Source organism: Neolamprologus multifasciatus, chromosome 20 (genome assembly GCF_963576455.1).
Source record: "Neolamprologus multifasciatus chromosome 20, fNeoMul1.2, whole genome shotgun sequence".
In the NCBI taxonomy this organism is placed as follows: domain Eukaryota; kingdom Metazoa; phylum Chordata; class Actinopteri; order Cichliformes; family Cichlidae; genus Neolamprologus; species Neolamprologus multifasciatus.
This window is the reverse complement of record NC_140458.1, coordinates 8,058,720-8,085,273: the sequence shown is the minus strand read 5'-3', so window position 1 is coordinate 8,085,273 and position 26,554 is coordinate 8,058,720. Positions and strand designations below refer to the sequence as shown.

Sequence of the window (26,554 nt, the reverse complement as noted above, 5' to 3'; positions counted from 1 at the left end):
TGACTCTTTGCCAAAAGAGATTAAGCCTGCTGCAAATGAGTGCTGGATCTGAACCCAGGCAGCAGGACCATTTGGATAGATTTAAATCCCCTGATAAGGTGACGCAGGAAGGTTTTCATTTATGTTTATTACCAGTCCATGCATTATGAATCAATCCAATATAATAAGTTGACTGATAATTTTCTATCCTTTTGTTAAAAGTTAAAAAAAAACGATTCTGCTTATTTTTCTTTAATAACATTGAAAAGCTGCTTTGAGTATTTGCTCATTCATCAATTGGGGTTATTTCAAATGAGGGAGAAGCTGCAAAAAAGCAAATGTGCCTTGCAGAAATAATCATGTGTAAATTTCATTAGAAACCTGGGGTCTTACATAATGTTCTGAGTGGCCGACTGTTTGCATTACAGTTGTGTAAACCTTTGTGACCACCAGCCATTGACAGAGTTTCCACAGGTGTGTCATCATGTTGTTAGTGCTCACACTGCTGTGACAGCAACATTTGTTGCTTTCAAACCAACCTTTAGTTGCAAATTTAGTGTTTTTATTACTTATTAAAATTCAGCAGGGGGAAATCTGAACAGATTATTGATCCGTGACACTAAACAGATTAATCTCTAAGATAAAAAAAAAAAAAGTCAAAAGTCTTTCCCAGAGAGAGACTTTGATGAGAGCATGACCCAGGACTAAAAAAAGTTAGCAATGCCCCCTTGTGGTATGTAAAAATTATCGAATTGTAAGAAGTACAAAACAAAAACTGAAGTCCAGGTGATTTATTAAAATCTTTACACAGTCACTTATTACATCAACATCCTCCTGATATACTGGAATGATATGATTTATAAAGCATTTAAATAAAAATAAACATGTTTAAACGTATCTTAACCAATAAGTTTGAATTGAACTCATCACAAATTACAAATTAAAATCAACATATCTCAGCTTTATGCCGTCACACTCATACACGCTCACTGATGCACACAAACACACACACGGGAACAGCAGGCAGTGAATCAACATGCAGCCTCTTTGCTATTCCCAAAAACACTTTCAAGTATCTTCAACATCACTGAAATATAGCTTTGTCTTTACTTCTGTCTTGGTTCCAAATTCACACAAACATATTTCTGACTTTCTTTAAAACAACAACGAAACAGCAATACTACATGGTCTATGCTCAAAGTGCATGCCTGTATGTTCGTCTACCTAAGCCATAATGAAGAGAACAGCTAATAAAGGCACATGGAGCTGAATACTCTACTCTTCGCATGATATTCAGCTTGCTTTAAGTTTCTACAGAGCAGCACTTCCACTTAGCACTCACACAGCAAGTGTTGAGTATTGATAGAAAACACTGAGAAAATTTGGTCAGAGTCATTTTTGCCACAATGCAAACTTATCGTACCATAACATTTGTATTTGTATCATGCCATGCTTAGTTTATGTGTTACAGTAATGCAGAACATTTGAAATAGTTATCCTAACTTTAACTGTCACAGTGCAGTTTTTCTACAACATACACATCCAAACTGATTTTATGTTACAAAGAAAAAGAGTCAGTTGTCTATTTACAGCAAACACTTGCATGTCGTCAGTCTGTTTCATTTGAAAAAGCCAGATGGTTTGGCTGGAGGACCCATCAACATACAGGCTTGATTCTTGTGTGTGATTTGAATCTGTAAATTAAAAAAAATAAAATAAAATCAGGCATTTCAGGCATGTGACTTCATTGCATTAAGCAGCCACTGTGTTTCTGTGCCTGTGCAGTGTTTACCGTGCAGGGAGGCTGCATCCACGGTTCTCCATCTATCTGCATTGGTAATGCTTTCTTTGTCCTACGTGTAGAGAGGGATAAACAGAATGCATCAGGAAGGTCATGTGTCATTAAAATGTAAATGTATCTTCTTATGTAAATTAGCTAACAATGATCCTTAACTATGACCCACTGTTGAAGCTCAGAGACCAGCCTTGTCATGTCTGAACATGTCCATGTGTCTTTTTTCCCCCCCTCACCTGATGGTGATCTGAGACGTTTTCGCGAGCCGCACCGCACTCTTGAGTCCAGTGTAAATCTGGCCCATCTCGATCGCTCCTTCAAGGCCGACCACCTCTAATCGCCGATCACTGAGGTCTGACAAGAAAGCAGAGGCTAATCAGTCCAGAGAAGGAAGACAAGATTGGGCCTGAGGCAGATGCCACTTCTCATATTTAATGTGCATCAGAGTGGAGATCGATAACAGCAGCGGTTTGAAGCACACCAATGCATATCAATATTCATACATAATGTATTATCATCATGCACCTGCAAACAACTGCAGTTTACGTGCACTTATTTCTCTGTGCATACAGTGGCAGGATGGTTGGACTCAGGTCTTGGCTGACAGCATAGAGATGAATAGTTAGGAGGAAACTGATTTGAGAAGCAAACCATAACTAACCACCAGTGCAGAGAACCTCAAGAAAAAGAAAAAAACAACAACATTTTTGCAGAAGCTGGTTTCTGCTTCTTAAGATTTCAGCTGAGATGTCAACAGCTTTCAGCCTATATGCGTCATCGTTTCTGAGAAGTTGGCTAATGTTAACATGGTGTCATTCAAGCACTGAAGAGGCACGTAGAAACTTAGCATCCCTTCTGTGAGAAATTGGGCCTACTTCAAATGAATGCTAAAATCTTCTGATAAGATGATGAAGGGACATTACAGTACAATCAAAAGAAGAACTAAGAACATGGAAAATAACACAAACATTTTTCTTTTTTGCAGATAAGAATACAGATGCATTGAAATTTTGGCTTGCTATTCTGGTGGCTCGGTATCATAAAGTTCAATAACCAGATTACACAAATAGCACCAGGTACTTGTTTGTATGTATGCACTAAAACCATGCATTTAAGTGTTAATATTTTGGCAAGTCAAAAAAAAGTTAAACACTTAAATGGACTATCGCTTTCAAAGAGAGAAGAGGGGCCGCTACAAATAAATAAGATAAATAGGGATTATCTTTAACTGTGAATTATGCAGTAAATATGTTTGTAGTAGAATCCAAGAATAAATATATGGAGATGGACAGAAGTACAGTATAGTACAGCATAGATCAGCGGTCCCCAACCCCCGGGCCTCGGACCGGTACCGATCCGTGAGTCGTTTGGTACCGGGCCGCGAGAGTTGAGGCTCAGGTGTGAAATGTAGTTTTCAGGGTTTTTATCGGTTTTCAGCAATATTTTGTTATTGTTTTTATCATTTACTCGGTTTTCCTTAGTCTTTTCACGTGTGTTATGAATAAATTTTCTTTTTTTTGGTACCGGTACTAGTTTTATTTTGTTGTATTTATCCGCGACACCTTAAAGGCCGGTCCATGAAAATATTGTCGGGCATAAACCGGTCCGTGGCGCAAAAAAGGTTGGGGACTGCTGCCTTAAAGGGGTCAAAATCACGTACACGGGGTTATGCTGCCCTCAAGTGGCCGGAAAAATCAGTAACTCCACATTCAAAGTTAGACCAAACATCATCATATGGGTTCCAGTTTCATTGGACTGTTATTATAATTTGTGTAATTTAGAAACAGAGGAAGTTTGGTTGTAATAAATAGATTTTTTTTTTATTACACCCTCTAGTACTGTTGCTAGAGCACTAACTAGACTAGAGCACTAACCCCCTGTCTTTTGGAGAAAATGTGGAAATTAAAATGCAAATGACTACTGTGTATTTTGGGATTGTCTGGTTATTTAAAACTATCAAAGAGAGATATATGGTGCCCGCAACACATTTTTAATGGTGAAATTCCTCTAGGAAGTAAGTTTATATACTCTGGATATATGGATGAAGAGAGATAAGTACTTAATGAACACACTGCTGGTGGCTCGTAAAAAGACTCATAAAGGAGTTGGTGACAGGTTAAACTTTGTGAAAAGTCTAATGTGTCTATGGTGAGTCGATGAGTCAGTGAACCTTACTTCTGTCCAATGACGCTGATGCTGACGTGAGTTTGAGGATAAGCTGAACTTCTCTATCAGTAAATGCTGCTGATAACATTCACATAGTGAATAAACTTCCATACGTTGAATGAATGTAATCAAACGATTTAACAAAGGGAAAATGTAATCTTTAGGACACTAAAGCAAACATAATGTTAGCTTATATCTGTCTGATGTTGTTTAGTTTTCGATGTTGCTGGTTGTCAGTTGTTGCATGTCTAACTTGCTGACAAGAAATCGTTACAATATCAGAAATAAATAAACATATTATTGCACGTTTCTGTGTATTAGAGCCGTGACTTCAGGTCAGGAGATGAGGCTTGTGGTGAGGATGAATTTAGGTAAACTTTATACTTGCTGCTAATTATAATTTCATTAATTTCATTGTGTTCTCTCAGCACCACTGCTGTTAGATCAGACATCTGAATAATACAGGTCAACTGCAAAATACCTTGCGAAGTCACTTTCAGGATTTCTGGATGGACGATCACCTCCGGCTCTTCCTGCGCCGTCAGTCCCTTAGTGTCCACTTTTTTGGTCTCACCCCACAGGTTGGACCCACCATGCATGCTAGGAATGTTCAGGATAGCAACACCCTCAAGAGACACACCACTGAGATCCAGGGGAGTACCGCAACACTGGAGACGGTACAGCACACCGCAGCGTTAGAGTGAAATATCAGTGCACTGTCTCTGATTGCTGTTTTGTATCGAGGCTACTTATTTCAAAGTAGCAAACTGCAAACTTGTGTGCTGTGCTCTCACCTCGATTGTTAAGTTTTCGCTCAGTTTTTTGCAGGAAGCAGAGATGGTTTCTGAAGTGGCAAATTCAAAATACCACAGCTTGTTCTTCATTCTGCCGTTAGAAAAAGCGTCTCCTTTAGGTTTACGTGATACTTCACTTTCACAGAACATTTTCTCCTTTTAGTGCAAGCAGCGCTTTAGAAAGAGTAGGAGTCAAGCAGCAACACTTGCTGCCACAGACATCTGCTGTCACCTCGAGCATTCGTGCCTTTTACTGCTTTAAAAAAAGCAGTAATTGCAAAGGCAAACAGGAAATATAGAAGTCATGTTGCGAAGAGAAAATTTGCTGTCTTTTAGCTCTATTGTGTTTTTAAACTGTGCATCTGTTAAGCTATGAAACACTGTCGCATTGCTATAAGCAGGAATGCATTCGCTTTGTTTACTGTTCCTGACAATGTGCCCTAGAGACACATAATATTCAAACAAATATGCAAACCTGCTGTTGAATTTCTGAGGATGTTTTTCCCTCATTGTGTGAAACCGGTGGGCAATGGAGGCATCCTGCAAACACAAAACAATATAGCAATTATACGACCTACAAAACCGAAAATAAAACACTTCCTCTTGTATTACACATTTATGAGAAACTCACAACTCCAATAGAGAAGTAGTTGTTGATTATTTCATATGGCACTGGGTCACCCTCCTCTTGATTCTCATCAGTGATAACCTGCACGCTCCAGCGATCCATCAGCACCTGGGAGCTCCCCTCAATGTCTTTAAGAATACGGTTCAGATCTTCACCATCATACCCTTAAAGATGAAGACAAGAAAACTGTCATTTGGAGAACTTGCTGAAGCCCATTTAATTAGTGCAAACACTGTCTCTAAGCACACATAGACAGTGGCGCCATAGCGTGAAAATAGTGACCTGCAAGTATTATTTTATTTACATAAGGGAACACTTCATCTCTTCATTTCTCACCTCCTCCCCAGCGAAGGCATCGAGCAAGGTCATTTCCTGTGCCAAGAGGAAGTACAGCAACAGGTGGCCGCACCAGCAGATTGCCTTTGTCTGAATGCAAAAAAAGGGAAGGAAATACAAAGCGTGTAACAATCAATATCACATGTGATGTTGTGAAGTTTATGCCAACAATCTCACCTATTGCATCGAGAATCCACCCAACTGTGCCGTCTCCACCGCACACCAAGATCCTGTACTCCTTGAGATTTCTGAAGAAACTCAAACTGAAAGAAATTTGTAACAGGAAGTTATGGAGGTTTAAGTAAGTACTCAGGATACTGTGGTAAGAAATAATCTAATATTAAATTCAAAACTCTTGTATCACTTTACTTACCCTGGTCCAGGGCCACCATTTGAAAGGTTGTATACTTGTCGTGGATTCAGTAAAAACTGAAATTTGCGCAGCACTCTGAAATAAAGAAAACATAAAGAAAACCAAGTTGCACAATGTTCATGGATTTGAAATCTCTTTTTCCGGTAAAATATTCTTTTCCGAGCTCACCTTTCTCCCTGCTTACCACCGCTTTTAGGGTTGACGAACACTAGAAGAGGATGGGCGTTCAGCACAGGGCAGATCTGATGATTAATAAACAAATGTTACAGGTATTATACTAAAGGAATATAAAAAGCAAACCCCACACTAATAGCATGGTGTACATTTTCGAGCTCTTGTTATTCAGCTTTAATGAAAAGCTTTTGCTTGCATGAATAATACCTGAAGCACTTGTCCGTCAGGAGTGGTATTGAGCTCGCTGTCATCTCCTGACCCAGAGCAGCCATTTTTTACAGTATTTGGTCTCTCCTTTAGGGAGAACAATAAAGACAGAGAGTAAATAAATCATTAAAAATATCATAGTGTTTCTTGGATAAAAAATATCTACACTGTGTACCTAACAAGATGCCACACAGGTGAGAATGATTTACCAATGAAAAAAACAGCCTCTGGCTGATGTTATGTTTTGCGTTGGTGTGAGAGAGGCACTGTTTGCGTACTCTCTGAGCTGTGCATTTGCTTGAGATGTGCCTGAGGATAGTTGTGTACCTTTATAACAGGATATATGGCCCATGGAGGAAGAATATGGTCTCTGAGCAGCCCACACGTACACTGTGTTGACTCTTGGTCCACACATTGATCGTGACGCTGTAGAATACAAATAAAATTACTCAGAAATACAGTGCAGATTTAGAGCATACAATAAAAAAAAATGTATAGAAAGGGGGGGGGGGGGCTTCCTGGATTCAATAGATACAAATGCGCACGACAATTCCAGAATGCAACTAAATCAAATCTCCTCCTTGATTAGAAAATAATTTACTCAAATTTATTCCTCAATGAGTCATGCACTGATATGTTTGCTCACCATCGTGTGGCACCACACACAGTGTTTGCCTGTTAGGCCTTGCAAGCTCTTGATCTTCTTCTGGCATTTGTCACACTTCCTAGAGTCACAGTTCCCACTCACCCAGTCGTGTGTTGAAACCTGAAAAGTGAGATGGATTTTAAATTGTCCATGTAAGAGCACTCAGACATAGCATGAAATCAAATTTAGACCGTGCATGTGACTGTAAAGGTTGTCATGGAGACATCAGCATACCCCTATTTCTTTCTTTGACTTCGCGTATGTCCTGGCGCAAGGGGCCGGGTTCTTGTTTGCACAGCGGCCGTGGACTGTGTATTTGCAGGCTGCACAAAACGACACGCAAACCAGCTGTCACATAATTTGTAAATACATATAAATTATTGTGGTAAATGTCAAAGAGGCAGATGAGCATTGATTAATCCCAAAAAATATATATATATGCAATTTTCAAATTAGACACTTCCTTGCGCCCTCTTCTGGTTAGTTCTTGTACTCACAGGTGCAACACAGTCCCTGCTTCCTCAAACCCAGCAGCATGCTGTGACACACGTTGCAGTAAACGGGCTTGTTAAAATTTTTCATTCTCCACAGGTGTTGCCCGTCTTTCTGGGTCATCTATTTGTTGAAACAACAGTCAATGAAGAAGTCAGTGCAAGAAAGGGAAGAATAAAACAGTTTATGATCTTTTATTTTGTGAATATGATTTTTGAGCAGAAAAATATATGTTTGCAAGAACAGAAGCTGTTCTCTCTTCCAATTCTTAGATATTAGTTCCACAACAAGGCATGATTTTCATCTTTTGCACCCATTCATTATTAAACTTAATGAGATGGCTCATTATGTAGTATGGCGGTGACTCTACATGGACATTCAAATCAAAACTATCTATAATCTCGCTTAACAGAAGATTATAAAATTGTTTCAATCTGTTTACTGAGTGGTCAGCGTTCTTATCCAGATTAGATACTGAAACTTTTTTTTTTAATGACAGGATGTATCACCCTTTCACTTGCTGCAAGAGGATCAGTAGACAGAATTGCGAATCAGCACACAGGAACTGTGAGGAGGCTGAATTCATGCACCCTAGGCTTCAAATGTCCACTGGTGGCTAGAAATAGCTGGAGGGGAAGTCCCTGGCATTGTTGCAGAGGCCAAACCCGGCGACACAATCTAATTTGTGGGTTTAGGTCGCTGCAGCTAACTGTCAAACAGACTGTGCGTAGCTCTATATTGTTGGCAACACATTAAACACCGATAACACAAAGCAGATCTCATAAAACCCCTTCAAAGTATAGGGCCTATACTTTGAAGGGGTTTTATGAGATCCGCTCTTTAAAACGAATCCATTTAAATGGATTCGTTTTAAAGAGATGAAATGAAAAACTGAACTGTCAATGGAGAGTTCTGTCTAACTCTTGTGAATACTAGCCTCAGATTAACACAACTGGTCAATGCAAGCATGTGTAACTCCTGCCAAGTTAAGTATTTATAATAAAATAAAATATACCAGACTTATATACAAATTGTACAGATGGTAGTGGGAAACTGTTACTCTGTTTGGGATTAAAACATTTTAGGAAAAGGTCAGAGTGACACGTGAGAAAAGTCTCTTAAGAGAAATTCCATCAGACCCAAAGATGTTTCTGCTTTGCTTGTAGTCACAAAAATAAAATTACAAAAATAACAAACAAATATGCTTGAGCTCTTTGGGTTTAAGTTTTTAAGTGCCGAAAAGCTGAGAGTCTAGCTCTGAGTGGAAGGGGAGGTGCAAGCATATGAAAATATTTCTTTAATTACATGGATTAGCACATACCAACAAAGGTATGTGTTTTTGTCATTTGTTTTCTTTTAATCTTAAGGTGCTTTCCTTTAATTATTAGTTGTATATACACGGCCTTAGCGCTAAGCACTGCTATATCATTCAAGCATTCATATTGTGCAGAATAAACGGAAAACACAAAGGCATTCTGATGGTGCAGAGCATGGAAGGAATGAGATTACCACACCCTGTAACAGTGAGTTGGCAAAAAGGGCTTTAGGGGAAAGGAGGAGGAGGCGAAGGACAGAGGCGAGGCATGCGAGGCCAGGAATTTACAAGAGTAGTTACCACTTTGTGAGATATCTGCTATAAAAAAGAAATATATTTGAGCTTGGACTTTGGAGCCAACACACGCTCCTTTTAAAAGCACCTTTAGACCCAGCAAGACCAGCAAGGGAACGTTGTTCATGCCTCCTTGTACCCACTCATCCAGAGAAACTGTGCCGCTGCTGTCAGCATCAATTGCTGTCATCATGTCCTTCAGAACCTGATGAAATCACATTCAGTTGTTATTATCCAATCAGCACACACGTTTCTATTACTTAAAAGGCCATGTGGTTTCTGAAACTAGTCGAGCTGGAATCTGTAAATTGTATATGCAGAGAAGCTTATCACTTTATGAACCTCTGGCAAATGAGTAACAAGAAGTGCCATATAGTGTGTACCTGACAGTGTTATGGATGTCTTGCGCAAATAAATCTGTCTTCGCATACATTTACTATACGTTACCTAAGTGCAGTGCATGCAGAACATTTGCATTACATTTATATTCTGGGACTTACCGGCTTGAGCTCTGACACATCCCAGTCGAGATATTCTGCAGCGTGCATCATCTGTGCAATAATCCGATCCACTTCCTGTTCAAAATGTAGCAGGCTTGTTTTAGTGTTGCGGCTGTTTTGAAGATGTTTTAAATATGCTTTAAAAGATTTTCTCAACAACTTACAGAGCTGTCCAAAACTCCATTCCCATCTCTGTCATAAAGCCTGAAAGCAACTAAAGAAAGAATGGAAATGAAAGTGGAGCTGCTAGATGAGTCATTACTATTTTGGGCACAAAAGAAAAACAAAAACTCACACTCCAGTTTGTCCCTGGGCTGGCCATCTTCGAGTAGAGAGAAGTAACATGAGACATCTTTAAGGAAGACTTCCTCTACAGGAGAGATTGAGGAGAGAGAGGAGGCTGTGAATTCTCTAGTTACCATATGTATACAAACAGTACGATGCAGGGATGTGGTGATAACTGCACGCATGCCAAATCGGCCATGAGGCGAAAAGGGTCGGCTGAAAAGGCGGTAAGCTGTTTGTATGCACGGTGCGTATGTATAATCTCACTGGTACTGTCTTCTTGGCCGGGTTCAGAGTTTTGAAAGGAGCGGAAGAGTCTCTGGCAGAGATCCACAGGGAAGTCCTCCACTTCTAAATATGTCTTGAGAAACAGACGAAAGCCTTCTTCATTGATGCACTGGGAAAAAAAACATGAATGGGAGAAGCATGTTCTGTTTACAGCGGTCTAGTGAAGTGCGAAATGAATGGGTTGAAGCTTATTTGTATATAATATGCTTGTTACTTCTGAAAAGAAAAAAAGATAATACTACGAACAACTGTGTGAAAAACTTATATTTTACAAGTGTCGCTTTATTAGCTGTTCTAAGCTCAAATAGGGATTGGCAAGATCTCAAAAGCCTAAAAAGCTTCTCAAATAGATTTAATCAATAATTCAAAAATGTACCAAAACAAAGTGTCTACAGGGTGTCATGTGACAATGACATAAAACAAAAAAAATAAGCTCCTGCTTGAAGATTTCAGTCCATCTGTCTGGCATGGCATCTGTGTTTCTCACATGATATTATGCTGCAGGGCTAACAAGCTGTAGTCCCCTGATAATGGTGAACTACAAACCCATTTCTTGTTGCTTATGCATTTCCCTACTTTTTACCCTGCAGAGCTGCCCGAGTAATAAACAACATGAATGCAAGGCGGCCGGATCACACAAAGAAAAAAAAAACAAGGGAGAGAGACTAACGGAGCTGCACCACCAAAACACAACAACATTTCCAACAAATCATTTAAATGTAGTCTTGTAGCCATATTTGTATTTTGACAGCAATTAACTTGTAACTTTATGGATGCAACTGTGTTCTCTCCCATTATGAAAAACAACATTTCATTCTTCTAATTAAACTCAAAGTCTCAAATAAACTTTCACTGCTGTAATAAATACTTGAGAAATTATTGTATTTGCTGTCTTCACAAATTAGTAGTCAGCATCAGCCATTTACTTGAGCAGTCTTTTTTTTTTGCTGTTCAATCACATCTGAGCTTACACTGCATGAGGGAAGCCAGCACACTGTTAAACAAGGCCTTGCTGCGTGGGCAAATCTAAGGAGGTAATTTACATTTGCAGTCTCGCTTGAATACGCTGACGATATTTCTCATGGACAGCTTAGTCAGCCTGATCGATACTGCAGGTTGAAATCTAATTCATCAGCGAAGGATAATTAATAACTGCCCAATGCACGTAAATCTTATTCTCATTTTACAGCGAACAGCTACTCTCAGACCTATTATTCTGTTGAGCTATGAAGCTTTTAGATGGCATCTCTGTGAATTAGTTTTGGAGGGATGGATTTGACTGTGAACAGCAGGACACACTGTCCCCTCACCTCTCCATGCCTGTGCCGGGCCAGACTGCCATCTGCATAGAATTCCCTCAGCACATCTTTCACCTTCAAGTTGTTGTCTGGAAGCAAAGACACGCAGGTCACACAGGGATACGCACGCATACTTCGTCCATTCGACTTTGTGTGCAAACGTTTTTAATCCACACTTCTAAATGTCATCTGTGTATATGATTACACCATAAATATAGATTTATCTGGAGTACAACAATGTATATATATATATATATATATATATATATATATATATATATATATATATATATATATATATATATATATGCATGCTCAATTTGCAGAAAAAGAGAATGTGGTAGACTGCTACCTCCTCTAGATATGAGAAACCATGAGCGAGTGTAAATGAGTGTGTGTGGGTGGAAGTGGAAGTGGAGGGGGGGGTGTTAAGCGCTGAGAAAGCTGCCTGCCTGCCCGCCTGTCTGTACTCACATTCAATGTACTGTTGTAGCTGGATAAAGTCGACAGGGTTCAGTTCCTTCACCTCTGGGTTTGTGGGGGAGGACATGGTGCCTGCTTCTGCACAAACTGCCTGCCTGTGAACAAGCAGGCAGCGAGAGAAACAGTGAGATGTAGACGGAGAGAAAAGAGAAGGTGGGTGCACGCTAGCCTGCCTCTTTGTAAAACATGAAAGCGTGGCTGCAAGCAAAAGATAGCATCTCACATCTCGCTCTGTAAAAATCCATGATTATAGACAGGGAGAATCGCTCTTAACATCCAAACTTTCTTTGAAGCAGAAGCAAGAGTACACAGAACTGTGCACACATTAAAATGTCTTTAATCAGAAAACAACTACAACAGGGCGTTTTTAAATCAGAACGCAATATTGTCACTGTGCTCCAGGTGCATACGCCCACAGTTTTTCCTCAACATGATAACATTTTTCCTCGTATGATGCACTGAAATGCAACTTCACTGCCAAACACAGCAAACTTTAAGCACTTGTGCTTTTAGCTGTTTGTTTTAGATCTCACACCATCAGAGTATGTGGCTAGCCAATGGAAACTGGGCCGAAAGGCTTTCAAAAATAATTTGAGGCTAAATTTTCCCATGATGCCTTGTGTCTAGGGATTTTTTGCACCCAAAGTCTTTTTCCATGTACTCACTGGCCCACATTAGTTTTGCAAAGTACCAGCTACAGGGAGTATTTTGGTTTCATTTAGGACAAGAAGATGCACCGGTGTGTTAAAATGCACAGATAAACAATAAAACCTTGTGGAGAGGTTGCAAAAACCAAACTGGCTCGTCAAGGGGCCTCCCCGTTAAACAAAAGGAAGAGACTTAAATGTCACAGAAGGCTGAAAGAGAGCATGAAATTTGAATCTGACACAGAAAAAGAGCTTGTAAGTTCAATAAAAACTGGCCCGGCAAGTCATTCAGAAGCAAGGAAGCGTGAAGTGCGGATGAAGATTTGGTATGTTTCTTTTAACGACTCCACATGATGGGGGATGAATTCTATAATGACAGGAAAGCATACAGCTCATCACTAATTAAAGAAAGAGGAGAAACTGGCTAATGGAAGGGAGCAAAGTGGCATCCTGACTGGATAAAAATGGTTCCTAAGGAAATGCACAGATAAAATCAATAGCAAATTTCTAGCATACCTAACATACTCGTGATCAGTGTTCTACAATTAGGTGAGCCAGGAAATCTCTCCATCACGTCTGGCACCAAGAAATAGCACACGTGCTTTTCTGTTTTACTATCCATTTCTTTAATGTTAAGGCAAAAAACGTGCCATTTTTCTCCCATCTAGAAATGAAATATTGAATTAATAATCAAACAGAACCCTTGCTGTATTAAATAAATGAGAGGATACGTAGGTACAGTGTTAAATATTGCTGTAAAACTGACAAGACTCAGGCAGTTCAAAGATTTTATGGCTCCTCTGAACTTGTCACGAATTCTTTCTTTTACACATTTTCTCATCTATTATTATCCTGTCATCCTTTTGCTAAATTTACTTGGCTTTTCTCAAAAGGATTACACCAGCGCTGGTTTAACCCGTGAATACTTCACATGACAGAATATTTTGTATTTGTCATTCTGTGCTATAAATCACAGCGGGCTACATTAGGTTTTGTCTGAATTATATTACCATAATGTGGCAATGCAGCGAAGACTTTTTATAAATCGATCCGTTCTTCTTCTGCATTCTTGTGCAATGGTAATGGGTACTTGAAACCATTAAATACCGTTTATATAACACTCTCTAAGAGTACAAGTACACTATGCGAAAGTTTGAATCGTCTCCTAATTGATTTTATTACTGTTTAGAAATGGAAACTGGAATGCAAAATAAGACTTTGAAGGCAAACAACAACAAAATAGATTCAGGTTTGAAAAACTGAGAACACTAATCTGATCATGAACAAACTTTAAAGCACCCACTAGAAATGATGGTGATTTCATGCTTAAAAATGTGATCATTAATAAAAATTATTACAAGAAAAATCATTTTTGTTTGTTTCTTATTAAAGACGAGTTTCATGCACACGCTGCAAATCCAGTCTCATGAATAACAGAATAAAAAAACGTCATGGTGGTGTTCCGTCCGGGCTGACGAACTGTAAATGTGCCGTTCACACAGCTGTCTGCAGGTGTTATCACACATCTATGTGCAGTCTGTTTAGGCATTAGTGAAGGCTGCCTGCACCAAACAGGAAAATCAGAGTACTTAAAGAACATCCTGAGAAAATGAAATGAAATAATCTGAAATAACACCCACTCTCTTTGAATCCATTTGCTCCCTCTTTGGGCTCTGAAAGGTTCAGGCTGTCCTCACTTAATTCCCTCAAAAGGTCAGAGCCGTTGCCTAGCACTTTGTTTATGCAGCCGATCAGGTGGGCCAGGTTTTTATCGACAGCAAAGTGACACATGAAGGAATCATGAGAAGCCATCTGCTACTGATCACCAGATTACAGCCTGAACTTCTTTATTCTATAAATGTTCTCCTGTCTCCATCTCTTTAAACACTGCCCCATAAATAAACTAAAAACAAGCTTACGAGTGAGTTTTTATTTGCAGATAAAAAGACACCTCATTTTCGATACGTTCTAGGTGTTTTTTGTTCATGATGTCACGAACAGCATCGTGCCTATTTTCTCTCCTTCCCAGAGCATCATGATCATCATCATCACCATCATCATCATTATTGTCTGGTTCCACTAGATCTTGAGCCTATCTGAGTAATCTGATTCCACACTTCCTGATTAGATAATGATTTGCATGCATGATGCAGAGTGGGAAATCGGGACCAGTCAGGACAGGAAGAAGCATTCTATGTTCTCAGAGGACGGATGAAGAGTGTAATGCACACCGAGCCAGTTGTTTACACTCAAAAGCACGGGATGGATTTCTTTGAAAAATTATGGCCCTGACTAAATGAGCTTACTAAAGTGGGCATACATATTTCAGGAGGTTTCACAAATGCCTGAAGCTCGGTAAGACCGAATACAGACCATGTGACTAAGTCAGGTCAATAAGGTCCCACTGATAACATTAAATGGCAGATACCTTATGAAGGAACTGTTTGTGTTCCTTTATATAAAGTTTATGTGGTAGAGTCTTGGCTATGTAAATTCATATTTGGCCTAAAAAGAGTACAATTCTTCTACGTGATTTACTTTGATTTGCTCGACAGACAGACAGTTTGAGGTATAACTGTTTAAACAAAATGTTGCTCCATATAATCAGTACAGAATAAATGATGCAACATATTCTGAGCAGCCGTGCACAGAAGCTACTGGTGCAGTAGTGGTTCTTCAAATAGCACTGAAGAACAATTTAAATGTTAAAGTGGTTAGCAGCGACTCGTGACAGCAACATCGACTTCCCAAATAAATTTCTGAAACCACCTGTCTCGGTCCTGACAGCGGCTTTAACTTCTGACCACTTGCTCAAAAGAAAAAACACCAAAGCAACTGCTTTCACCACACGGAAAAAAAAAACCCCAACAACAACAAAAAACTACAAAAATAAAACTGGAGGATTAAAGCGACAGTTCCGTTTGCATTTTCCTTAACATATGGCAAGGGTTTAATTCTGAGCTCTTAAAGTCTTTATTTAAAACTGTCAACGACCCTAAAACCACCATGTTTACAACAGGCACTTGAAGGTATACTTGGGGATGACCTTTTTCCATGCAGGCTAATGTTTGTGCAAGCTGTCATAACGCCTACGCCTTGTGTCAAGGAAATCTGCTGTTTTGCAACACTTGCAGGGTGTAAGTCACTGACTCCGTCATTCTGCGGTTGGAAAACACTGCGTAGGTTCTTTGAAGAGAGAGAAGTCAACATACAATGTTGGCCATTTGTTTTTCTCTCGAATCTACAAAGAGTCTGCTCATTGAACCGTGTGCCGAATGCATCGGGTTAACACAAGTGGAAGGACAGACATGTTTGGTTGCTATGGAAAGTGTTTCCCTACATCAGCTGCTCTCTGTCAAAGTGCTGCCATGGGTGACTAACAGGTAGGAGGATCCAGAGGCAGAAAGGGGGGGTATCCATTAGAGGGAAGGGGAGCCCAGTCATAACTGTGAGTCTTCCCCCTTCATCTGTGCCTCCTCCCACACCACAGGTCTTGGTTGGCCTTCAAAACTAGAGGACACGCTCCAAATTGCGTTCTACGTGCAGATGCTACTGTGACTCATTGCATGAAGAGGGAAACACTCCCCTAACTATAAATGGACTGTTTGCTTAAGGGGTCAGTTTGCAGGTTAAGCCTGAAGATACAGACCACTAACTGGTGGTGGTGGAAAAATGGTACTTCTGCACATTTATGTAGTGCTTCTACTTCTGTTTTTTGTTTTTTTGGGTTGGGTTTTTGTTTTTGTTTTTTTTTTTTTGGGGGGGGGGGGGGGGTCATCTTCAGTAAAACTTCATTATAACTTTCATTGATCAGGACAGACAGACAGACAGATAGACAGATAGATAGATAGATAGATAGATAGATAGATAGATAGATAGATAGATAGATAGATAGATAGATAGATAGATAGATAGATAGATAGATAGATAGAGCACACACGCTGGGCCGAAACGATTCCACAGTCAGAATTGAGCATGCTCTGTTAAACAGGGCTTTCCCTTGTCTACCACTGTTTGGTGATATTTGAAGAATGCAAACTGCAGGCTCCAGTTAGGAGGAATACTGGATAATGTGAACATAATAAACATGGCTTGTAAATCAAGACAAAGAAAGACTGGGAAAAAAAACAACAAAAGCTATTCACTACAGCATGAGTCACACATTTCTTGGAAATGTAGGCAGGGCTTTACATGCTCACAAGCTTCAAAGTGAAAGCAGCCCATCACTCTGAGTTCAGACTTGAATGTGACTTATATAATAGCTGTGTGTGCGTGTTTGTGTGTTTGGAGGCAGCCCCGTAGAACACCATACTGCCTTCAGAAAAAAAAAATCCTCAAACCTGCCCAGACTAGTAAGAGTGCATGCTGTCATATAAGGGCCACATTGCTTTTATGGTGTGACTGTTTGCACTTATCAGGGAGTCTCGTCTGGTTCACCCACAGATCTCTCCACAACTAAAAATGAAACAAATGTCACATTTCTTTTAAAATGATCTCAAGTGCTGTTCAGCAGTATTTTCCACTATCATACCAGTAATTTAGTCTTTTCCATCCGAAAGAGCTATAATATACAGATTCGGGATTTCCTGCATTGAACATTTTTAAATGGTTCAGTCAGAGCCAGAAAAACCAGTTTTGTTGATTGAGGCTTTATTAATTCTTGCATAATACATATTTTTATTTCAAAATGGTCAGAAGTAACGTGGAAATAACTGGACTTCTGTCAAATAAGATACCTAATCTTTGCTTTTAACTTATGTGATCTGATCATGCTTACTTGTGTAGTTACCTCCAACTAAAGACCAATTATGATCTGGGAAAAAAACTGTACTTTGAGGAATTTTCTTCACTGGAAAGGATCAGCGTTACAAGTCGCAGCATGCTACCATAGTGTGTTACTGAAAATTACTGATGTAGGACACTTCATGCCATATTCACAGGTAGTAGCTCATTAATTTTAGGCTGGTTTGCTAATATAATAAAGGAAGGGAAGCTCATCCTTTCTCATATCCTGCAAAACTATAGCTGGAACATTAAAAACGTGCAAGTTAAACCGAAAGTCACAAAATGGGCTAAATTCTACTTAATTTACATCCTCTAGCCTGTGATGCAAATGTGAACAATGGCACAATTGACCTGACTACACTATTGATTGTCTGTTCCTAAAAACCCTCTTGCAGCCACAAACAAATGAGCACCTCGGAGCCTCTTCAGCGTTAAAAATAACCTGCTCACAAGATGACAAAAGAAAAACTGCTCCGTAAATTAAATCACTTGGATGTAAAGCGCTTGCAAAACTGGAGAGTTTTGGACAAAAAGAGTGGTGATGGGGGACACACAAACCTGATATCTAGACTGTCCTGTATGCTTTCTTTTTCCACTTAACATGGGGACTCGTGTTTTGCAGACAAATGCCAGTGAAAGGAGAGGTTTGAGAAAACAATGCAATAGTGCTATTCACCAACGTGCCCCATCACCTACTTCACACCAGGAAGGATTTTGCCTTCCCAGTAGTGACGAAAACTCATACAAAAGCCCTTATGGGGTGTACTTATTGTTTTTTCCCACTGGTGTAGCACCATACCCTGCAACACCTGTAATCTCAGATGGGGGTTATTCAGATAAGATCCTATCAGGCTGTGTAATCACCCAATAACCTGTTTGTCGAGTATGCTGCTGACATGCTTTGACAAACACAAAACAGTAAGTGTTTTACATGAAGTATCTTCAGGTGTTCAGCAGCCTACATGCTTACCATTTCCTACTCTGACACATGAAATAGGCTGACAAAGGTACCAAACTTATTGGCAAAGGGAACTGAAATGATGCATGTTTGTGGGGATTTTTAAAAGGCTGATCTGCTGAGTGAATTACTCTGTTATTAGCAGCAAAAAAGCACTAAGCTGAAATTCATCGATATCCTCATGAATCTGCTCGGATCTTTTCATTCAATTCTTAATAGCAGCGCAAAACCAAGACGAAATTTTACCCTCTCTTGTTTGACTGGGGCTCATCTGCAGCCGAAAGACGTATAGAGGTTTGCTAAAACTTCGATCAATGCGAACGGTGCAAGGTTTTGTTTTTTTGTCATTTACCTTTCCGCCGCCACTGTGTTGGTTGCCTTTACACAGTCCGTCTCGACGCTGTGCAGAAGAAAAAATCAAAACCAAAATCCTGCTCTCAGACGCGAAGCAAAGTGGTCGTTAACTTTAAACGGAGGAGGCGAGGTCTGCCGAGTGGAAGCGGTGAACTACTGCGCAGAGCAGCGACTGAGGATCCCTCCGGCGAAGCACCGCCTCAGCTGATCTGCGCCCTCCTTTGCTAGCCAATACACACCCGTTATTCCGGTCCCGTGCGTCCATCTGCGAAGTTAGAAAGTAATGCTTCGTTTAAATTATGCAGCTGTAAAAGCGCAGTTATCACTCTGCATCCTTCAGGAAGTATACGCTAAAAGCTGCACCGTAATGCTTTCAACAGTCTTATCATTTGCAACGCTGTTGCTGTTTTTGGTGTTGCTGTCCATCATGAGCCTTTTTAAAGTGATGAAGCTGACGTCACATGTTAAGGCGCAGAACAAAAAAAAGCCACCGTGGTTACAATAAAATAATATCAGCATATAACCCCTTCAAATTGCTTGTAACAACATTAACAAAACTAAATAAATAAATAAATAAATAAATAAATACTAAACTTAGGCTACAGACGTGGAGCCACCTTGGTGTTGATAGAATTTGTTTATAGCTTAGTGACCAATAACGATAAATATTAATTGTATTTACGTGGTTATAAGCCTTATAGAGGCTACGCTGCTATCTGAGGTATGCTTTTAATCAAATAGTGAGTAAACAGTGAAATACTGTAAATACTGCGGCTATAAACTCATATCTTTAACAAACATTGCGTATTGATATCGAACGTGAACAAAATCCGGGAATAAACTATTGCTGACGAGTTTTACGTTAACTTCACCCAATTAGAAACGAGTATTTTGTGATTAAATAATAAAAGTTTGGGGGTTGTTTTTTTTTTTTGTTCCTTTATACTTCATTACATTTGTACACCACTAACAACGGATACGTTACAGATAAAATGAAAATTTTAACTTACCATGCAAGATGTCTGTTATGGGTGAACGCCGTACAGCTTCTGGTGTTATCGCACAGTATGTGAATGAGTTGCTCACGCAGTAGCCCGTTAATATAACAGTGAAATTCAAACAGTTGCACTGCCTGTTTATTTCCTAACAAACACATATATAGCTACAGTATAATGCAGCCACACTTTAAATTTTCTTAAATGAGGTGAATGCTTCCTCTGCGTCTCCATTAAACCAAGTTCTGTTTATTTAAATTATGCTTCTTGTGGAAAGGCTTAAGTACTTTATTATACATTTACACATATTCTGAGGTGTATTGTAATATTCTGGCCAGTGAGGTACTGCAGCATACCAGTCCTCAACCAACCACATGACATAATTATATGTGTGGACTTTAACAAGAACCACAATATTTGGTAAAGCACACGATTTCACATTCCACTGAGCACAATGGTGAGGGATTAAGCTGCACAATGAGGACGAGGCTGGCAGGAGAGGATAACAGACATGGAAAACATGTGGGTGTCTGGGTTAGAAAAGAAGAGTGAGTCAGGTCAGAGTTAGACTTTTCCCCGTCTTTAGTTTTGTGGTTAAACTTTCCTCTTTTTTTGTAAACTGGGTCAGCACCACCTCACACTCCATATCGTGACTTCTTACAGGCTGCATCAGTTTTCTCTGGAATTAAATCTTTATATAAAGCAGTCAGCTGAAGTGAATTATGAAGTGTACTTCCCAGCAGATCTCTGATGACATGTTGTGGTAAAATAAGGAACTGCATTTTTTCCTAATTAGGAAGCTAAATAACAACTCAGGCTTTTCCAATGACAAAAATCCACCCAGATTTTACATTTTATTACCTTGTCTGTACAACATGGTACATAACAGACACATAACAAAAACAATAACAAGGAAAATAGTAAAGGGAATTATCCACTTGTGTGGGTTTCTATAACAACAGCTTTTTTTTTTGCTCGTCTTACTACAGCAATGAGTGACTAATGGCAAAGCATTTCTCCTCTTGAAAGCCTTAAAAGTGACTTTACAAATACTGGTACAATCTCCAAGCTGTGTCTGGTTTTAGTGGCATTTCAGCGACAATGTTAGCCAACTGTGAATAATGAAAAGATGTCCATGATGTAAATGTCTATATTTAAATCAGAAATGAGCCACAACACTTTTTCAAAGCTCATTATACATAGTCATATCCCAAACTTTAAAACTTTCACTAGACCCAACATACAGACTATATGTACAACTGAGGCAACAAACAGAACACAAAATCAATTTCTTTCTGCAGTGAACTTCAAATGCACCGATAAAGGCAGAGCTCCAAATGTCACATGATAACATCTTCAAGCATAATTGTGTGAAAGGCAACACAATAAATAAAACAAATGGCACAGAAGGTCTGAACAATCTAAACTGAGAAGCACAATGTCTCTGGGAATATTCACAGGAAACTAAATACTAAAGCAAGCACGCCCCTGTAGACAGTAAGAGAAGCTGACTAAAGAGAACTGAGATTAACAAAAACAGAAAATCACAATCTAATTACAGTGAGGAGTATAACATTTATAATTCAATATAGTATTTCTATTTACAAGCATTTATACAACAGAGCACATTAAACTGGGGTTTGGGCTTATTACTCTATCAGGACATGGAGCAGAACAATCAGATCATATAATGCACTAAATATAAACCTTGTAAACATCACATCTCACCTTTTATCTTAGATATCAGTCAGTTTAAGTTTATATTTGTCAGGTTCAATAAGCATTTGTCCTTACTTTAAGGCATAGGTATCAAGCTTAGGAGTAAGCCTAAGAGTTTACTTTAAATAAGCCAGATTTATTCAAAAGGTTTCACTCCAAAGAGAGAAATCATACTTATCACAGCAAACCCCCAAACCAAAACGTCCCTACTCGTCGCTGGATCAGTTCAGCTAGCTGCACAGTTATAAGATCTCCTCGACTCCGTGCGCAAAGATCATAACCAGGCCGGGTTCCAGGATCATATCCTCCCCCATATGCTGATTCTCACAGGCCATCACCACCACTGCCTGCTTGCCAGGGATACGCTTGGCAACGTAGTTCTCATAGTAGCGCCTGTTCATCTGCCGCGTCTCGAGAGTGGCCAGTCCCTGCGGCCAATTACGCTCGTGGGCGTTTTCGATCAGGTCGTTTACAATCGAGAGAGGACAGCCGCTGTCAATGAGAGAGCGCTTGATGACTGCTTGGAGGACAGCATCAGGAGTGGAGATCATACCACCCCAGCGTGTCACTCTAGCAGGCTGCATGGAGTTTACCCACCTGAAGATTTAAAAAAAGAAAAAGAAAATTAGGAACTGAATTTATTTCAGATCAAATATTGGGAGAGGAAAGGAAAGCTTCACTTACTCAAGTATCTCATTGTACTCGATGCTCTCCTCAAGGTTTTGCAAGTTTGGGTTTGCACTGCGAATTGCTCTCATGTAGGCTTTTAGCAGCTGAATGTCTCGTTTCTGGAAATGAAAACCAATACAGTGAATGAAAAACCTCTCAAAACTGCCTCAAGTACAAAATCCATATAAGAATAATTCCTCATTCCAATAAGAATGAGGAGACCATTGTTATTGCACGTCCATCAAACACATATAATAGGCATGCATCTGTGTCTTATACCACAAAGACATGGCACTCAAATAATTTCTGCCAAATATCATAGAGACAGACAACTGTTAATATTTTTTCAAGACTAGACCTAATATTTTGTCAAAAATATACTATTGTGTTGGCAAAATACTCATACTTGTTCCCCCAGCTGGTGTTTATGTTCTGCTACAGTTTTTTCCAGCTCTGAAATTTTAGTTTGCTGCTGCTGGACAACGCTCCGCAAGTGTTTAATACAGTTATGATTGGGCAGCTCATCTTTGGGCATTTCAAGCCTGCAAGAGTGAGAAAAACAGAATATTAAGAAAGAAAAGAAAATTTAATAGTATAAAATTCAAAAGAGGCTTGTAAGGCTTTGGATTTATTCTATGGAATCCACTTACCCACATCCCTCCTCACAGTTGACAGGCCTTTTGGGGTTGTGCTCACAGTCCTTGAGATGTGACTGCAGCTGGTCCAACCGCAGTGTTGCTGTGCAGCCAAAGCTCGCATTATCACAGCTGATCTGAAGTTTGGACAACATGTTGCGCATAATGCGGGGCACAGGACGGAGGTGAGCCAGCGTCACTACTGTGCGGTCAACAGGACAAATCTGCTGCTGGGCAAACCACTGCGTTATGCAGGCATTGCAGAAAGCATGTTCACAGTGTGGAGCCTGAGGTGGAAAAATGCATATGCATATAAGACAAATGTAATGTCAGAAATACAGATAGAATTAAAAGGTGGGGGGTATTTTGATCAAAGACTTGCCTGCACTGGTTCTTCTAACACTCCACTACATATTGGACACAACAGGTCTTCATCCACCTCCCCTTGAAACCTCGTAACGTCGTACCCCATGGTACATTACCCACAACCTCCTGAACAGCACACAAAAAGGTTTTTAGCCATATTAACTTCTTAGAGACACAACTGTAGACAGATTATACTAATCTGTACAAAGATTTTAAGTATTTTTAATTGTTATGCAACAGAGAGGCACTGACTAATCCTAAATGTATTTGGGTGCATGATAATGACCCCAAAGTGATTAAAAAAAAACACTTTTAGTGACAAGAAAAACACCAGATGGTACTCAACTAGCCTTGAGGGGTGTACCACAAAGCGAGACTAATAGGTCAGCAGCGTATGTCAAGCTTAAAACTCAAGAGTTTTCAGTGTCACAAAGGTGGTCACCATGGTAACTCATGTTAAACTCTTAACCTGGTCCAGAGCAGGTTGTGTTCAGAGTTTTGGTTTACAATTGTAAGCAACTGCCACAATTTAATTGGTACTCTTAAAGACAGTATGATCCAAGTGTGCTATAGATTCTCTGCTGAAGGAAACCATTTTATATATAGCACCAGCTGAACAACATTTACTAATAAAAATAAATGAAGCCATTATAGTGCATACTGTGGACCACATGTCATATAAATGTACATGTATTCAGTTGTCATAATTCGTAGTAGACTGCTGAAAATAAAGCAGATTAGAAATTAATCAGTCAATTTGCTGTATATCAGTCACAGAGTATATTTAACCAATGAAATTAATTTCACTTTGATCTGTTGACAATGTCTAGCAGCAACAATTGCCATTTGAGGTTATATTTTTGTATGTTCTTCATAGATCTCTATCACACAATCTGGCAATTTTATGCTGAGAGGCAGTCATGTGATGCATCAAATTCCCCTTTTTATGCAAGTGTGAGAATCAATAAAGATCTTCATTATGTTCGAATAAAGTCTTAGGTTTGGTAAAGCCAGCTAATGCAAAAAAAACCTGGATATGTTGAACCTGCTTCATAATACAACTGTGCTCAACACCATCAGCTCAGTCTGAGTTTACATAAAGAATCAAAAACAGTTCAGATTCAAAGAACAAGGGCAAGTTTACCAAGACATGTTGACAAATTACTTGCCAAGCAATGCCAAATAACCTGCCTAAATCCTTTACATAGTTCAAATATTTTAAGCCTACCTCACGCACAAAAGGCCTCAAATGTTTCCATTCAGGTCCTGATGTTTTGCTGATACGTCACATCTGGTAAAATGGCCTCCTTGCTAAAAGAGTTTTTAAAAAAGAAAAAGAAAAATTATAATATTCATAGTGATTGTTAGATTCAATACAGTTCTTGCATGGGACAAAATCCAAGATCGACGCAATTTATCTGGAGATATATTAAAAAAGACGTGAGCTCAGTCGTTTTCAAATTTTCTTTCAATAATCTATATTCCTTACCTAACAGCATCCCACACCTGTTTTATCTTTATGGACATCGTTTTCTGCTTTAATCAAAAAATTTTTTAAAGGAACAATGACTCAAGACATTGAGCACACAGCCCTGTATCGATGCCCTTGACCTAACGTTGTGTAAATGTAACCCTACTGTCACCTACGGCACCTAATGAGAACATCCTGTCATTCCAGCTGACTGGCTGATGACCCAATTTGACTGAAAGCGGCACATGTAGGCGATTTACAGACCCCCATTTCTCCAGTTGCTCTCAACATGCCCTGCAAACATTAGCATCGCTAACGTTAGCTATATGGAAGATATTTCGTTGACAACGCTGTACTTTGCTCCAGTTATTTGGGGTTTATAATTAAAGCAACTGGGGTCATCACACAAAAAGCACCGCAATGCTTGGATATAAGAACCCCTCTCTAGTCACAAATTACATGTAGCTATCGCTATTCCACTAACCATCCCTTTTAGCAAATACGGTACCGTTGGTTTTCCCTGGATATTAGCATCAAGCTAACCAGACAGAGCTCAGTCTAGGCGTATTACACAGAGAAATGTCCGCTTACAATTGCACACGCTAGAAGAAAATACCATAACTAACAGATATACTTACCTACGCGTGTATTAAACTAGTTCTTTATGACGAATTCTGTGTTTTTTTCAGACGTCCCAGTGTAGCTAGAAGCTTGATAGCCACGTCCTGTGCTACATCCTACACTTCAGCGTCGTTGAGACGCAAGCGAGCGGCGACGTCATGACGTACCGCTACAATGTTCGTTTGATTGGTCCTTTAACTTTTTCTCTCTCCATCCATCTTTCTATCTTCATTCATCTACAGACCATATTATAATACACATTTACTCAAATCTGACTAGAACTACCAGTTCATTTTTTCCGTGATGGTTTCCTTTTTAAAGACAAATATGGCACAAATACATACAGTAATCTGGGACATTGGTTGCTTTTTTTCATTCATTTTCAGTCCATTCCTATTACCCACCACATTCAGATGAAAACATTTTTGTCTCTTAAACTACTTACAGCATTGCCTGAACTCTATTAGACAAGCTTTTTAGTACTTGAATGAATCATTCAAGCATTAAAAAGCAACATGTCATGAACTAGTGTTGTGTCTTTAGATAACACATTAGCAAAGATTTTGCTAAATTGTCTGATTTTAAATTGCATCTTTAGGTACTTTGTTTTTAGCAGCCTGTTGGAAGACAAAAGAAGTGGAAGGCCTATAAAAACTGTGTCTGAATGTTATGTCTGTAACAAACAGGAAAACAGCCAGCAAAGACTTGACACAGGACCCGAGAAATGCATCATTAGAAATGGTCTCAGTGGAAGAGTGGCTGTCAAGAAGACATTCTTAAAATATGAAAACAGAAAATGCTGAGGTATGCCAAATGACTGACAATGAGTCGCAACATGTGATTCAGTTCAGTTAAATTAAATTTTATTTACAGTTCATTAACAGTTGCCTTAAGGTGCTTTATATTGTAAGGTATACACTTGCCAATAATAAAGAGAAAACCCCAACAGTCACCCCAACTCCCTGTGACCAAGCAGCTGGTGATAGCGGGAAGGAAAAGCTCCCTTTACCAGGAAAAAAAACCTCTTGCAGGACCAGTCCCAGTGAGGGGGATCCATCTGTGATGACCAGTTTAGTGTGAGGATGATGAATCCAGATTTTACGTTTTTGTCTCAATGTTTGGAGGTGGTCAGGAGAGAATTAACATACAGAGAACATACACACACAATGGATCACTATCCATCATGGACTGACCTTCCCAGAGCCTAGACGTCAACAGTGTGGTGGTGACTTTGACAGGGAACAGAACACAAATTAGCCAACATCCAAAGAACTTTGAATC

General features: G+C 39.5%; 2 protein-coding genes across 2 annotated transcripts; both read right to left on the bottom strand.

Annotated features, from left to right (window-relative positions):
- Positions 1-755: 755 nt before the first annotated feature.
- On the bottom strand, positions 756-19,202 carry dgkaa (diacylglycerol kinase, alpha a). Its single transcript, XM_085144580.1, has 24 exons — positions 18,796-19,202; positions 12,045-12,148; positions 11,583-11,659; positions 10,252-10,381; positions 9,995-10,069; positions 9,864-9,913; positions 9,700-9,774; positions 9,288-9,404; positions 7,596-7,713; positions 7,333-7,421; positions 7,099-7,218; positions 6,780-6,878; positions 6,453-6,539; positions 6,240-6,313; positions 6,072-6,146; positions 5,876-5,961; positions 5,699-5,788; positions 5,366-5,526; positions 5,210-5,274; positions 4,735-4,825; positions 4,422-4,608; positions 2,011-2,128; positions 1,772-1,832; positions 756-1,673 (listed from the first exon to the last, which is right to left on the bottom strand). Exons 2-24 carry the CDS (start codon positions 12,118-12,120, stop codon positions 1,599-1,601), a joined length of 2,196 nt encoding a protein of 731 aa, XP_085000706.1. The 5' UTR covers positions 12,121-12,148; positions 18,796-19,202; the 3' UTR covers positions 756-1,598.
- Positions 19,203-20,633: 1,431 nt separating this feature from the next.
- On the bottom strand, positions 20,634-25,450 carry rnf41 (ring finger protein 41). Its single transcript, XM_085144587.1, has 7 exons — positions 25,291-25,450; positions 24,410-24,492; positions 23,198-23,307; positions 22,831-23,102; positions 22,587-22,722; positions 22,196-22,299; positions 20,634-22,108 (listed from the first exon to the last, which is right to left on the bottom strand). Exons 3-7 carry the CDS (start codon positions 23,285-23,287, stop codon positions 21,754-21,756), a joined length of 957 nt encoding a protein of 318 aa, XP_085000713.1. The 5' UTR covers positions 23,288-23,307; positions 24,410-24,492; positions 25,291-25,450; the 3' UTR covers positions 20,634-21,753.
- Between the last annotated feature and the right edge of the window lie 1,104 nt (positions 25,451-26,554).

What these genes read in the sequence shown, in the direction of transcription:
- dgkaa (XM_085144580.1), bottom strand. Translation starts at nt 12,120, where the DNA reads ATGTCCTCCCCCACAAACCCAGAGGTGAAGGAACTGAACCCTGTCGAC. An exon ending in AATGGTGGCCCTGGACCAGG is followed by an intron (nt 5,962 to 6,071) that starts GTAAGTAAAGTG and finishes AATTTCTTTCAG; the next exon opens with TTTGAGTTTCTTCAGAAATC. An exon ending in ACTACTTCTCTATTGGAGTT is followed by an intron (nt 5,275 to 5,365) that starts GTGAGTTTCTCA and finishes TTGTGTTTGCAG; the next exon opens with GATGCCTCCATTGCCCACCG.
- rnf41 (XM_085144587.1), bottom strand. Translation starts at nt 23,287, where the DNA reads ATGGGGTACGACGTTACGAGGTTTCAAGGGGAGGTGGATGAAGACCTG. An exon ending in AACTGTGAGGAGGGATGTGG is followed by an intron (nt 22,723 to 22,830) that starts GTAAGTGGATTC and finishes TCACTCTTGCAG; the next exon opens with GCTTGAAATGCCCAAAGATG. An exon ending in AACACCAGCTGGGGGAACAA is followed by an intron (nt 22,300 to 22,586) that starts GTATGAGTATTT and finishes TTTCATTTCCAG; the next exon opens with AAACGAGACATTCAGCTGCT.